Source organism: Meleagris gallopavo, chromosome 15, assembly GCF_000146605.3.
Source record: "Meleagris gallopavo isolate NT-WF06-2002-E0010 breed Aviagen turkey brand Nicholas breeding stock chromosome 15, Turkey_5.1, whole genome shotgun sequence".
Classification (NCBI taxonomy): Eukaryota; Metazoa; Chordata; class Aves; order Galliformes; family Phasianidae; genus Meleagris; species Meleagris gallopavo.
The window spans coordinates 2,483,876-2,499,112 of NC_015025.2; the positions used below are offsets into that span (position 1 = coordinate 2,483,876).

At 42.8% G+C, this 15,237-nt stretch overlaps 1 protein-coding gene across 1 annotated transcript; it reads right to left on the minus strand.

The window, feature by feature from the left end:
• Window positions 1-4,576: 4,576 nt before the first annotated feature.
• Window positions 4,577-15,192, minus strand: NPM1 (nucleophosmin 1; the record flags this gene model as incomplete). Its single annotated transcript, XM_019620344.1, has 10 exons — window positions 4,577-4,932; window positions 5,914-5,988; window positions 7,794-7,895; window positions 8,712-8,801; window positions 9,802-9,856; window positions 10,242-10,303; window positions 10,808-10,911; window positions 11,400-11,493; window positions 12,119-12,238; window positions 15,022-15,192. Coding segments are annotated over 10 exons (912 nt in total), but the record flags the coding sequence as incomplete, so codon positions are not given.
• Between the last annotated feature and the right edge of the window lie 45 nt (window positions 15,193-15,237).

Genomic DNA, 15,237 nt, shown 5'->3' on the forward strand with positions numbered 1-15,237 from the left:
AAAAAATCACTAGCTGTTAAGCTTCAAAACTTAATATTTCCTTAACTCGGAGCTTTTCAGCTCAACAGCTCTTAAACATAAACCTCTTTAACTGAGGTCTCCTGAATTAAGCTGTCTCCAGCAAGTCCCCATCTCAAGCCCAGCCCTGGAGCCCCCTCCTCTGGGCAAGGACCCGTCCCTGCTGAACCTCAGGGCAGGGCTGCACATGGAGGTCACACAGCCACACATGGTCTTTGCCACCCCAGAGCAGCACAGACACGATTTGGAGCAACTCATGGTGGGCTTCAGGACAGAGCAAGCAACCAGCCTCCTTTGTGGGAGCACCTCGCGGCCCTGTTACCTCTGCAGCTCTGCATACCTTATGGTAACAGCAACAGGGCCATCCCCTGCACTTCAAATTCCTTTCCATGCCCCTTCACTCTCCCTTTCCTGCTCTTCTGGCTTGGACTGTGAGAGCTCATAGATGTGGCGCAAGGGAGGAGTGTTTCTGAAGAAAGAAAGTAAGGAACACAGAACTCATCCCAAAACAGCCCATGCACGCAATTAGGAGCATTAAGCTGTCTCTGCACACGCATTTATAAATCTTAATTAACACGTTATATATTTTTATTTACTTATTTTATCCAAATAAGGCATAGCTCAAATCCTCTCTTAAAAGAGCCACTTGTATGACAGACAACCAACAGCCAGACACCAAAGAGCTGATCCAATATGGCACATGGGATTGCTTCCAAAAGCATCGAACTAGCTTAAAGAAAAAGCAAAAAGCAGCAGGTACAGCCCAGGGTAGGCCCACTGAGAAGAGATGAGGCCAGCCCTCAACCCAAACCATTCTCATGCACCCAGCCACGCAAGCTCTGCTCCCACTTCCATCAGATCGCAGTCAGGACTCCGAGCAACCCCTAATGAATACCAGATCACAGAACCTCCAGCCTCACTCAACGCAACGAGTTGTGTGCACTGCTGCTTGCCAGGACCTACTGCCCATTAGACCGAGCCAGGGAGTAAAGGCACTCCATCGAACGCTGAGCTCCAAACCACCAAATTCATTTGCAGCTTCGTCGATGGCATTTCCCAAGTAGGATCCAGTCTTCAGTCTTCCCCTGGGGTAACGCTAAGAGGAATCTATCTGCTTGTTCTGCAGGGAACGAGGGAAGGAAAAGCTGGGAGAGGTTGGCTGCCAGTCAGTAACAGCCCGTTGGAAGGACAGGACACAGCCTGGGGCATTTGGTAAAATTACCAGAGGAGGGGAGGACAGAGAGTGTTCCAGCATGAACGTTGCCCCGAGGGATCGTCTGGGTGGAGAGGAGCCCAGAACCACCACCCATCCCGGCCTTGTTTTCCATTACCTCAGCCCACACACGCTCCCTTCCAGGCTCCTACCAGCCATGCTGGAGTTGGGCCTCCCCAGAGGCTGCAACTGGTGCTGAGCACAGGCGAAGCAAAGCCCCATACTGGTCATAGATCTCCAGCTCTGAGACATCCACGCTCTGTTTTGGATATTTAATTTTACAGAACCAAACAGAAACCCAAGAGAGAAAGTTAAGTAAACAAAATTCACTTTTCTTGAGCAACACAAGGAAGAAGACAAACCAAGACCTGAAATTGAGGAACACTGTTTTGCTGCAGGACAGCATCCTTCTGCTGTCACTTCCTCTCAAGTCAGATGCCCAGGCTTGGAGATCATAGAATGGCCTGGGTTGAAAAGGACCACAATGCTCACCTAGTTTTCAACCCCCTGCTATGTGCAGGTCACCAACCACCAGACCAGGCTGCCCAGAGCCACATCCAGCCTGGCCTTGAATGCCTCCAGGGATGGGGCATCCACAACCTCCTTGGGCAACCTGTTCCAGTGCCTCACCACCCCGTGTGAGAGATACCTGATCTGGAGAGAGAACAGATGTGGAGACCAGCTGCAGCCAGCAGCATTGGTCAGGGCACAGCCACCTGGAGGCACTGGCACTGCTGCACAGCTATCAGGAGCTGATCTGCCAGGGTAGGGACAAGAAAGCATGTTGCTCTTTACTTCTTGCTGTACCTCTGCGTTCCCAACTAGGCCACCCTCCAGGACCAGAGCCAGGCTCTCAACGCTGAATTATTTCCATCCAAACATTAGTTTTACTGCAATTAATTTTAAGGGCAACACCGTAGTCAAGAACAATACTTCAGCAAGCATTCGGTATCTTCTCTTCAAATGAGTTTAAACAGATTTCTGAATTCAACCTCATGAGCTCATCAGAGTAACTGAAAGAGCTGGCAGCTGCCCATGAATACCATACCTACGGGCTGGGACTGCACAGCCCAGCATCCCCACAGCACTCCTCAGCTGGCCAGTCCCAACAGGAGCAAAGTGCTCAGGGACATGACTGGCAGCAGCAGGCCAAGTCTGGTTTGGGGAGGGCTGGGGCAGACTGCCACACAACAACAAGCCAGATGGGGCACAGGCAGCAGATAGCCAGCAATTGCTGCTCGCTGCTGGAGGTGCAAGACTATTAACTGGCTAAAAAAAAAAAAAAAAGCCAACTTAGAAGCTCATTAAAATTATCGTTTTTATGCTGTGATGTAGATAGATGCCTCATGGTAGCCTGATGATTTAGAATTACACTGTACTTTGGCTATAGCATGGGAACACGCCTCCCCATTGGAACCACCCATACAAGCTCTACCATCCCCCTGCCATCGTGCTGTCAAGCGTGGCTGTACCCAGTGCCCTGCTACAGTCAGTGACTTATAGACACAAAACACCCTGGGCCTTCTCTTTAAGACTTCGTACTCAGAGTATTTTACTGACTGGACAACCTCACACTGAAATTACTGTACCATTTTCACATTTCAGGCAAAATGGAGGGCAATTTTCCCAAACTGAGCCCATCACCTCTAATGAAATTTGCACTCACTCATATGACACCATCTGTTGACATAACCCCACAGGAAGAGGCATTTCAAACCCTCACACTGCCATCTCACATGCTGCACTTACAGGATAGTTTAAATGCACCTGTGACACTGGATCTGCACTGTTGCTTCCCTAGCATGCTTTATTTTCTTCAAGGGGAAATGTTTGCTTTTAGGAAGTTGCATTGGTTTCCATCGCATCCATCACCTCCACTATAGGGTCAAACTTTTTAGAGTAGCAAACTTGTTAAAAAAAAAAATTATGACTTTTTACAAATTGAAAACCACATTCCACTTCTAGAACCACTCCAGCAGCCTCTACGAGCGACACCATGCCCAGCTAGCACAAGCCAAAGCAGGCTTTTTGTTTTGGTTTTATCATCTGGTACAAAGGAAACCAAAAAGTCTCCTTTTCAAAACTGCACACATCCTTCACGCAGATAAAACAAACCCTCCAACAAGCTGCTTCAACGCCTTCCAGTTCTCATGCTGAGAAAAAGAGGAAAGTCAGTTGCATTAACTCACAGCAAGGATTAAATCAAGTTTAACTGTCACAATTTATTAATGTTATTTTGGTCTTCATACCATTACTGCAGTTACTACACAGAGAGAGCATTCAAGCACCTGAAGCAATACAGCATTTAGACAAGAGCTTTGAGAACAAGTTCACAAGTGCCAGGTATATCATCCATGCTTTCTTTCCTCCCTTCACATACCACTGACTTAGCACCTTGGCATTTGTACTTCATATAGCAACTGAAAATAGTCCAACAAGTGACTTTAAATTGTCCTTAGCATCACTAGTAGGCAATCATCAAAAATAAAATAGCTGGTAAGGCTCCATTTTGTCATCTCAGCCATATCAAAGGACAATTGCTGCTTAGTAAGCATCCTGTTTACTCCGAGAATTAATTTCCTCCTAAGGCCAGTGTAAGGATTGAACGTGCTTCGCCCCGTTTAAATAGGAGGATTAAGTTTGAACGTGGACAACCATTATCTGAAGTGCTTCGGAGAATGATCTGAGGAACTGTGATGCAGACTACCTGCCCATCTGAGCTTTTGGGATTTGCAGTCTTCAATCTTCAAAAGACCGGAGGATTAGCTCTCCGTTATTCCCAGGAATTCCTCCATGGGCCACTGATCCCCCTCATTGTGAGCTCCCTGGGCACATCCTTCAGCATTCAAGCTTACACTCCCCTCCACAAAACTTAAGCCCAGTCATTAAGTGAGACAACCTCAGAGACTGCAGCCCCTCAGAGGAACAGCACTGCCAGCAGTTCCCAAATCAAAAGTATTACATTTTACAAGCACAGTCACAAGCCCTACAAACTTAGCTGTTAGAATGAAGCCATAAACCAAAAAGCAATGAAGCGGGTCAGAAACTGAGATGCAGGAAGGGCTGTTGTATGCAATTACATAATTAGTGGTCACTTCCAGACAAGAATAAAGTCCCGCTTACCACTAAGTCTTCTCACTAAGCCATTTGCCTGGTTGCTGTGGAGCTCATGGAATTGGGGTATGGCTGTTCTTAAAGCTGACAACATAACTGAGACTGATGTGTACTTGCTAAAGAGAAGTAGCTAAAATAGTTAGCAGTAGCTCCTAGGAGAACCTAAAAGCCCTGTTATCTCCTGGGTTTGGTATGCAGACTACCCCCAACCCATAAAGAAAGAAACGATAGTACTTTATTAAAATACTAAATTTTATTTTTTTCCACGTACATTTAGTCTTCCCACCATTTCCATTTGTCTGACCACCACCACCACACCACCATGCCTTATCAAAACATTCCATACATACTTAAAATGAAGCTGAGGGTGGAGTCCCGTCTTTAAAAACTAAACAGGCATTTTGGACAACACATTCTTGGCAAGGTAATCTGGATGACATTTATCAGACACTGTAGGGAAAGCTCTTTCAGCATTTGTAAAAAGGACAGCCAAATAACGGTTACAGAAGTAAGACTGCAGATTTTAACAAACTGTTTAAATTGTTCTCTTACAGACTCTGTCTCCATTGCCAGAGAGCTTGAATGACCTGGAAGTGTACACAAAGAGTTAGAAATTAAAGTCTATTTCTTATTGTGTTTTTTTTTCCCCCCCTCTTTGCTATCTCTACTTTTCAAAATATTGACATTAAATGATTAAAAAAAAAAATGCATTTCTTTCAGAGAAAACTAAGTTGAAAGCAACACGAGATCCTTCTGCTAGAAGACTGTTATTCACTTTAATCACAATAATAAAAATTCAGTGAAGGTAAGTGAGAGGATGGGTGTGGACCAGCTAGGCAAATATTGGCTGAACTCTGCCTACCCTGGCTAATGTCAGACCCACTCCAGTAGCTGAGGGTAACTGCTTTTAAGTGCTCTTTCAAGAACCTATCAATTAGTCTATCAGACAAGTTTACTCTGAACCACTGAAGGAAGCAGGAAAGCGTAAGGAATTCTGTCACTGGAAGAAAAGTTTTTAACTTACAGGAATTTCGGTAGGGAAATCTAAGACACATTTTAGCCTAGTACAAGTTGAGTAATAACCAATTCAGAAGCTTGCTTCCTGATACCACCTTTTGGCTTGCCCTCTTACAAGAGTTCAGTTGACTTTGGGAGAAAACGCAGCAAGAAAGCCATAATCTCAATTGCAAAACAGTTCCCCCTCCCAGACACCCTCCCCAACAAAAGGCTGAGCAGCAGACTGGCCTAGGTGGCCAACTTCAGCAGCAAGGAAAACCACAGCTCATTTCCTTCACCAATCCAGTGCCAAAAGGAAAATTCTGTGGGTTTAGTAAGCAAGAGATAATTTACCAACCATATAAAAGCTGGAAAAATGTAATAAAATATTAACTTTCTCATCTTAGCCAACTAAACCCTTAAAACTGTTCCCATTTAATTTGAAGCATTGTTCGTGGTTTGTAACCCTTTGAAAGAGTCCAAAGCTTGTAAAGATTAAGAAGTGGAAAAGAATCCCTCGGTTAGGTTATAAAAGGCTTTGGGTTTTATCAGGTTTCAATAAATCCAGTTACCTTTTGGTCCTCCGTCCTGAAGCAATTCTTAACATAGTTGGCAAATTTGGGCTCCAGCTTCGGAAGGGAACAACCCTATTTAGAAAAAAAAGCAAGCTTTATTGGAATGATGCAATGACCTGCGTACACAAAACAACTCCGATGAAGCTTAAACCTTTTGCAACACAAGTGGAATTTTACTGAACTCACCTTGCAACATCCAAAACCAAACTTCTATTTTTAAGTTTGCTTTGCTATGGTACCCAGGTATTTCTCAAAGCAGAGTGCCTGCATGCTGAAATGCCTGGACAGGCATTTTGCTCGTGCTCCAAAACAGCAAATTTTTACCTTTTAATATATCTTTCTTTGTAGTCAACATCAATATGCTACTCAGATAGACTGCAACTAATTCCACATTTAGGGGTCCCTGCTGCTTTGTGCAGCTTGAAACATCACAATACTTCTACTTAAGCTTGGATTTGGATGATGTTTTACCATCTGCCACTTTTCCATTTGCTTGCTGGTATTTACTTAATATTTACTAAAGTGGAACTTCTGCATGATATTAATAAAATAATGGAAGCTACTCTTGAAGCTGTTAACTCACTGGCTGTCACAGCTAAAAGCATTTTGCATATCAAGATAAACTCGTAACAACATCTTGGAAAACATGAAATCTCAAGGAACCACCCTAGCACCCATCTGAACTAAGAGGTTAACTTGACCTAGCAGAACCCCATCTGTCAACAGCAGGCTCACAATCTAGGGATATGCATGTCTATCCCGATAGAAGCACCACCCATCCATACTTGCTCACTCTGCATCCCCCCCATATACTAAAATAATTTTTGCTGCATTTTGCATTTGTGGGACAAGACGGCCTTAAAACTTCAGGAATCCAAACACAAGATAAGCCTAATCCTATCAGCATTCACCGCTTGCCCAGGGAAGATATGGATGCCCCATGCCTGGAAGCGTCCAAAGCCAGGCTGGATAGAGCTTGGAACAACCTGCTCTACTGGAAGACATCCCTGGCCCACGGAACGGGGGCTGAACTATCCCAACCATTCCATGGTTCTAATTCTTTGGGTGACTTGTCAGTGTCAAGAGGAAACAGCTCATCTCAGACCAAAAAGAAAAATCAACACTCTCCATGCACTGACATCACTGTAGGCTTTAGCTTTACTCAAAAATAACTTTCCAATTGTCTGGTTCAGTCACCAAAGGGAGAAGATCTTTAAGCAGTTCTGAGTTACTAAGTTAAAAACCACAGGTGTAGATGTCAGGTCCTCACCGCCAGCTGTTCTGCAGTTAAGGTTTGTCTGCAATGAACCTACATAGCACACAGCTATCCAAACTTGGCTTATGGGAAAAGTACTGCTGTTACTTTCCACACTTCAACTCAAGAACCCATTGACAGGGCACTTCTACTGAAATGCAGCTCTAATCACAAGCATCTATCTCCCCCTTCTGGAAGTTCCAAAGCCTTACAAGCCTCTGGATATCAACACTGGATTCAGCTGGAAGACCAAGCAATTCCAAGCACGCCAAGAACTCCTCTTTACTCTAGCTGCCTAAAACACAAAACCTGCATGCTATTTTGACACCACCAGAATAAACATCAACCCCCAAGATTTGTTGCTGTGCTTCTCTTTTTTTATACAGCCTCAAACTGAGGCAGCTCACTAACAAATACAAAACCACTACTGGTGAAATATTTTTCCTCAATTTCTCGTGAGCAGAGGCTTATTCCCAATAACCTTGACTTCTGGGTGTCAACGTCAATCTACAAATATACACAGAGTTAAGAGCACAGCAAGCAGTGACATTCTTTTCTTAAAACTGTTCTTCTGCTGCTAGAAGTGTTAAAAATACGGCTGATGGAAGTTTTAAAAACTCACCTTGTCTACGGAGGCTTGCATTTTTGCTTTGATCTCCTCTAACGACAGAGGGACTTTTGGTGTTTTTGGAGTTAGAGATTTGTCCTTCTTGGAATCTGGAGTCTGAAAATTATTTGTTTTGTTAGAGAGCACACACAAAGCTGCATAGAGTATGCAAAAATCAAGTTTCCTGAGAACTAAGATATTGGGATACCTATTGTAGAACTTATCTTCAATACAAGTAGTGGCTATCACAAATATTTGGAATTGTTTCTAGACACTTGTCTACAGTTTTTCCTTTCAGCATAAATGAAACTGAAAACAACCCAAACATTCACTGATTTTGAGCTTCCTCTACAACTGCAGCCAGGTTCAGTTCACACTTTGGAAAGGCACAAACTGACAGTGTTTTTCAGATGCCATGCTGGTATCCATCCATTCCACACTGATTTCTGTATTGACCTTCCTTGTTTAAATAGATGCAGGAAGGAAAAGCCATCTAAGGAAGACTGACAACTACAAAGAAACAGAACAAGAAAACTTTTTCTGCTCACATGGATCAGTTTCCTAACTGGTGATACTACTGAGCCAATGTAGCAGCACTGCTGGGACACAGCAGGCAGCAAACAGAACCAGAAAGAAGGGAGACTGCTCTATCAGAGGAAGCCACCATGGTACCACAGTGACAGTGCTGGACCAACACCCTTACAGGTACACAAGAACAGCCTGGCAATTCAAACCATCAGACTTCTAATGTTCACAGTGGACAGCTTATTTCAAATACTGACAGTTTCATGGGGTACACGAAGCAAGGAAGCCACAGCATGCTTTATATTCCTTCAGAAACCTAACTCGATGACTAGCACAAGCTAATTCTGCTAGGCAAGGAAATCAGCTTCCAGAGCACCACAAACATTTCACTCGTTTTTCTTCACTCACTTTTGTTTTAGATGCTGGCGTGGACGGCTTTGAGTCTTTTCCATTTTGCTTTGCTTTCTGCATATTTTTTCCTGCAGGCTCACGGGCAGGCTGCAAAAAAAGCATTCCAAACAATTTGCCATGAGAAGACAATACTGTTAGAGGTGTTCCCATGTAGCATGATCAGTGCCCATTACTTAAGCAGAAATTAGAAACAACAGTAAATTAAATATGAAAAGACAACCTGCTTGCTGCTTCAGCACAGTAGAGAACAATTAAGTTTTGTTACGAGGCCACACAAGCATGCAGGACTACTTTCCTCTATATCCTAGATTCTCTAACATTTTATACAGAAACCTAGCCTGGGATTGTGCAAGAGCAATGCCACGTGCATATTTATGAACTGGATTCTTGTGTTCCTATTTAAACCAAAGGATCATTTCACTCGGTGATGACTGGCAAAACTGATACATTAACTGTTTCTTTCTAAGAAAGCTGTTACTTAAATATAAACAGTTCAAATAAAGAATTTTCTCTCTGCAGCTGCCAAATTGTTTTATTTCGTTTCTACCACCAGATGGCACTGAAGTTTGTAGATGCAACTTCAAACCCCTTCTCATAGGCTCATACATCTTATGTCCTTTCTCACTAAAAGCTCTGTCACTACCATCAGCTTTATCACACTGAAACAGCAAGGCACAATCCAAATGTAGGAACAAGTTTGTGCTTAATGCCCAGCACCCTTACATAACACCACCACAGCATATTTATTGCATATAGGTGGTTAAGAACCACTCAGCCTCCCTTCTGTACCAGTGTAGATCCAACAGACATTTGTTTCCATGTCCTACTAGAGTTTTTATATAAATGAAGTTCATTCCAAAGCATCCCATTCACACACGCCTTCCCCAATCTCCCACTTGAGGGGTCTCTTCATGTTAACCCTGAAACATTACTCAAAATCAAGACAGACATTGAACACCTATTAAGAAGGGTAAGCAGTATAAGCACTTGCCACTCCTGTCTGAATAAACTGCCCCTCTGCTGTAAGGCTGTTCTTTACGGGTGAAGGTCACACATGCATTCAATATAATACAAATGCACCACTTACTTTCTTCATTGGTGTTTTAACCTCTTCCTCATCATCATCCAAGTCATCTTCATCACTACAATGAGAAAGCAGTCATTCACCACACATTGTTTCAACAAGCTGCTAGGCAAAATACTCTACTTACTAATAGTGCAGTTAAATACACTGCCTTCTGCTTCAATGCTCAAGGGGCAAACCTTATGGTTATCAATACCACACTAAAGAAATCCTAAATCTATAGAAAGTTACTGAACTACACGTGATTAAGTTTCCCAACCAAACACTACATATTTGAATAACGCTAATTTAAATTATATTTGGAAATAAATTTGAGGTAATTCTTTTCCTATAGTGAAGGCCAAATAGCACCTTTCCTCACTTAACATCTAGATACATCACACAACTCATACTCTGAAAGTCATCCCTGTATTTCGAAACGCCATCAAAACCAGAATACATACTCATCATCATCATCCTCATCTTCATCATCGTCCTCGTCGTCTTCTGATAATTTTGCTTTTTTCTTGGGAAAAAAAAAAAGGTATTTCAAGCATCAGTACCACATTAAGCCTTAAAAGACAACTTCTCAAAGTAATTTGGGTCCTAACTAAAAGCAATTTATTTGAAAATCAACACAGAGCTCCCAATTAAATGCTATACAAGCAGACAGAGTACACACGTTTATCCTTCTGTTTTATACCACAGCAGTGGTATACTGGTACACCTCCATAGTATACTGCAAGAGTTTGGGTTTGTAAGCATTTACTCCAAAATCTGCACACATCTGCAACAGTTAAAGCAGCCTTACATTAGCCCATTCATCAAAGCTTTGGAAACTATCTGTATTTAACAGCACTGCTCCACTTAAATCTAATACTTGTCAAGGCCTAATTACAAAACAAACCTCTTCCAAAGATCTCTCTCACACTTCTTATTAAGTCAGTCACTAAGTCACCTAACTGCTCACTTCTAAGGCAGAATGGATCCTGAAGCAAAACTGAACTCAGCAAACCGACTGGAAATATACCTGTGGTGTTTTAGCTCCTCCTCCACTTGCTGGTCTCTTTGTTGAAGCATTCACAATTTTTGTATCCTCCTCCTCATCCTCCGATTCTGGTTCTTCTTCTAATGCTGATAAAATGTTGGTAATGTTTAAAATACCCACCTCATTAACAATAGTAAAAGCAAGACTATTAGTAAAGAAAAACAGCACGTTATCACCCACAACTAAGCAAGATGTAGGAATGTTGGAAATAAAATTAGCAAGCTTCCAACCACCAAGGCCAAAAGCTTCCCAGCAGTATGCAGATACAGAAGGCAAGGAAATAAATGCAAGCATTTCTCTGAACTCCTCTGCCCTTTGTTATATATATCATGTTTCTGAAGACAGGCCACTAAAAGAATCAGAAGATCTGTATTAGAGAAGTATTGGTTGATGTACCAAGATACACTACTCAAATTTCACAGCCCTTCAGGCAGCAGTGGGAACTTCCCAGTTTGGGTGCCTTCTTATGCATGCCAAACTTCTTTATCATCAGACATGTGAGTTGTAAAAATCCCTTTGTTTTGCAAATTAATGAGCAACAGCTTTGAATATTAGTAGCCAGTGCAATACATACCTACAAGATGCTGACCACTGACATAAACAGGCCCCGAACCACATTTTAACCTCAAGACAACTGGTGGCGTGATCTCAAATCCACCTAGCGAAACCTAGGGGGAAAAAGCAAAGTGTGTTTAACAGGCAATCCATCCAAATTAAAACAATTGCTCCAACATACGGATATTGCAAACCTAACACACCAACCACACTCTTCAAGCTCACAGAATATTCCAGAAGCATTTGGAGTTAGTTCAGGGTCAAAGTGCAGCAGTAGCACTGTTTCTGTAACGTGGTGATGGCATATCATAATCAAAGCACGCTTTTTAAAGCCAGACCAATCCACATTTGTCTCTGTATATTGCTGCAGAAAGGACAACCTCCAGTCAGCACACCTGCCCCAGCACTGTGCAGTTCCACTTAGACAACACTGGAAGGTTACAGACGCATCCACATGCAAATCCATGTGCTTGTACAGAAGGACATGACGTGTAAAATTAGTACAGCTTTTTAAAAAATGCGTAAATTGATTCAAAGCCTTTCAACTGTCTGTGACTAGAGTAAGCCTGGGAGTACCAAGAAATATACACATTGATTTTGCTTGTATTCACTGCATCTGTGAACCCACTAAGCACTATGGCAGATCAATACAATTTGGCCAACCTAAACTCTTTCCTGATACACCCTCCTCACCTGAGACCCAACGTGTAATAGATTGTTTCAGGTTCATTTACTTACTGTGGGCTGCACAGACATTTTCAGAGATGCCAGTACTACTTTGACAGGGTTGCCTTCGTAGTCCAGTGCTTCTGCTTCTACGACATGTAATTCATCTTTGGCTCCAGCCCCTAATGTAACCTGTGGAGTAAAGAACAGTGCACATCTCAGAACTGCCTTCAATATCTAAAGTCTTTTAAACTGTGTTTGCTGTTCTGTGTGCCAAGATTGACATTTGTATCTCTGACTGCTAATGCTGAGTTACACTCCTCCCCAAAACCACCACCTCTTTTCCCATAGCACTGGCATGAACAGTGTGTAATTCCAAACAGTTGCTCTGATGAATATAGTGAAGTTACACAGCTTATTGCTTTAAAGGAGGAGGGGGTGTCAGTGACAAGTCCAGACAGCGCTGAAACAGGCCCATGTGAAGCATACATACATGGCTAAAGGAAGAGAAATAACTGCTTTCACTACCAGAGAATCACAGCCTCAATCCTTCCCCTTTTACTGCTCCTGCTTACCTGTCACGTTCTCACTGCATCACCTACACTATGTTGTTTACTTTAAGAAAAACTGAAGTCTCACCGAGTTCAGAGCTTTTATTTAGGTGTGAGCCTTTTGCATTAATGCACCAAGGACAAACAGCTGTCATCCTAGCACATTTCAAACTCAAGTATCTTGATTCCTTACACCATATACAAGACAGCCACATTCTGGAAACTTGAAAATCATAGCTTCAAGGTAGCACAGCTTGAAGTGACAGACATGCAACAGGCCAGAAATTCCAGTTTTCTGAACCTCTGGCTTCTGAGTCAGAGTTATATGCAAGTCCTCTGAAAACCAAGAACTTCCTTAAGTACTACAATTATCTCTGAGGCAAGCAAACATGGCTTACTGCATCCCTTCCCAACAGCCATGAGAAGAAAGCTTCTCTCTCACTCTTCCTGAATTTAAGTGTGTAAACACTTCACAGACAGTGGCATGCTCAAGCTTCCATTCCCCAAGAAATGTGTTTTAAGCAAGCGATCACAATGTAGACAAAACACATCAGATGAAGACTAAGAAACAGGATGTAGGCTCCATTACATTAGGCAACTTTTTTTTAATGTGAATTAGTAGTGGTATGGTGCACTGATCTCACCTCTCAGATGGATTCACACCACAGTGAATCATTCAGCTGGTGGGACTGCCCACTAGGATGAGAATTTCATTTTAAAACATGTCCTCCCTACCCCCAGCTACCTACCCCTGCCATCTGCACCAGTTCAACCAGTACTATGGCACCTAATATACATTTCTTTATTGAGTGGCTGGCAGGCATCCATTTACATGTTTTGCCTTCTACACCAATGGCAGGCTTACCAATAATAAAATGGGGAACGAGGCAGCAAGCACTCCACTTGACAAGTGAGCCTTAAGATTTAAGTTAACCCTCATACCACTTTCTACCTTTACACACATCAGTACTCCTCCCCTTTCACTTTTATCCTTCTTTGTCCTTGCTTCCTCCCTCCCAGTCCCCTCTAGTACAAATTTGTCCAGGGGCTTCAATAACACACGTCTCTCTTTATTCACTTAGACTTTCATCTTGAGCACAGACCACAGTCACAGTGTTACAAGAGTCATGCTTTATCTTCCAGCAACTCCTTGCTCTGCTTACCAAGCCATCTCTTGAGTGTAGATTCTTCTAAGAGATTCCAAGCTTAAGCCATTTCTAACCTGTTTGTTATTTCAATCCCCATCATTCCTTTCAGTGATATTTTTTCTATAAAAGTCATGCTGTTGAATTACACCTTTTAGCTGGTCTAAAACTGTCCTGCATGCAATCTGCTTTATGCCCAATGAAGACTGCACAATCCATCAGGAGATGCTATAGCTCACTTCCAAAATGAGAATCTTTGGATAAAGCCTTATTGAAGTATCATCCTGTGACACTTTTGACACTTTTCATTTCATTACAAACATACAAGTATGAGAACCACCCACATCAACTTACTCAGAATATGTCCCTCAAAGTGAACTCTAAAGGGCTGACAATTATGTATAAATTACACATTGTCAAGTCCAGAGTGTAATTCCTGTGAAATGCAAGGACTGAAGACATTACTCCCACAACTAATGTTTAAGTGAAAGCACTAGGTATCGTTTTGTGTAAGTTGTGCATTGGACAGCATTTAACATCACGTCTCTTGCAAGGAGCAACTCCCACTTCTAGCTTTTTTTTTATTATTTTTTTTTAAATCAATGTGTAATCTTCACATTTAAATGAAAGTGAAAGTGCAGAGACACCATGACCTCCTTGACTGGGAGCTACAGCCTCCTTGCATGTGAAGTTGTGGAATTTTGCGTTAGTGTTAAAGAAAACAACACAAGCATGCTCAGCCTTGAGGAAAGGCCTTGAAACGCTGTGCCCTGCTTACTGCCACAGGCTCCAGGAAGATCCAACTACACACACTACTATTAGCTGTTGGTGGAAAAAAAGCCCAGGAATTATGACTGGGGAGAATATGAAAGATCCATTCCAAAGTTAACTTTCTGTGGTCTGCTGAACTGTGCCCTCTATGATTAATGTAAGTCCTCCCCTCCTCGTGCTCCTGGAACAACTGAATATTGCACTCAGTGTCAGCTCCAGCTCTCAATTCCTTCCAGTAAACATTTATTAACTTACTGTATATAAGTTATCTTTTCCTCTAACTTGTATTACTTGTTATAAGCCATAAAGTATCATTACTTACTGAAGGATACAGTAAGCAAAACCATACATTCAGCTCCCAACAGGTAGAGCTTATTGTCGAAAAGATTTGTAGAAAAAGACTGGTGACTACAGAAATCCAGTGGGATGAAATGAATTCACAACTCGCACTGCCCTTCTGGCAGCAGCTGAACTCAGACCTCGCAACGGAGGAACAGACGGTACTCACCGTTCTCAAGGACAACTGATGCTCGTTCTCTTCATCGTCTACTTTGAACTGATATTCCTTCTCCGCTTTAAGCTCACAGCCTGCAGCAGAGCAAAGCACGATGACCACAGCCCGGCACTCGGCCCTTCGCCAACCCCCGCCCCCCCCGTTACTCCGCAGCGCGGCTCCACGTGCTCAGTTAGGCCTCGGCCTACGACCGACCACACCACGCGCCGC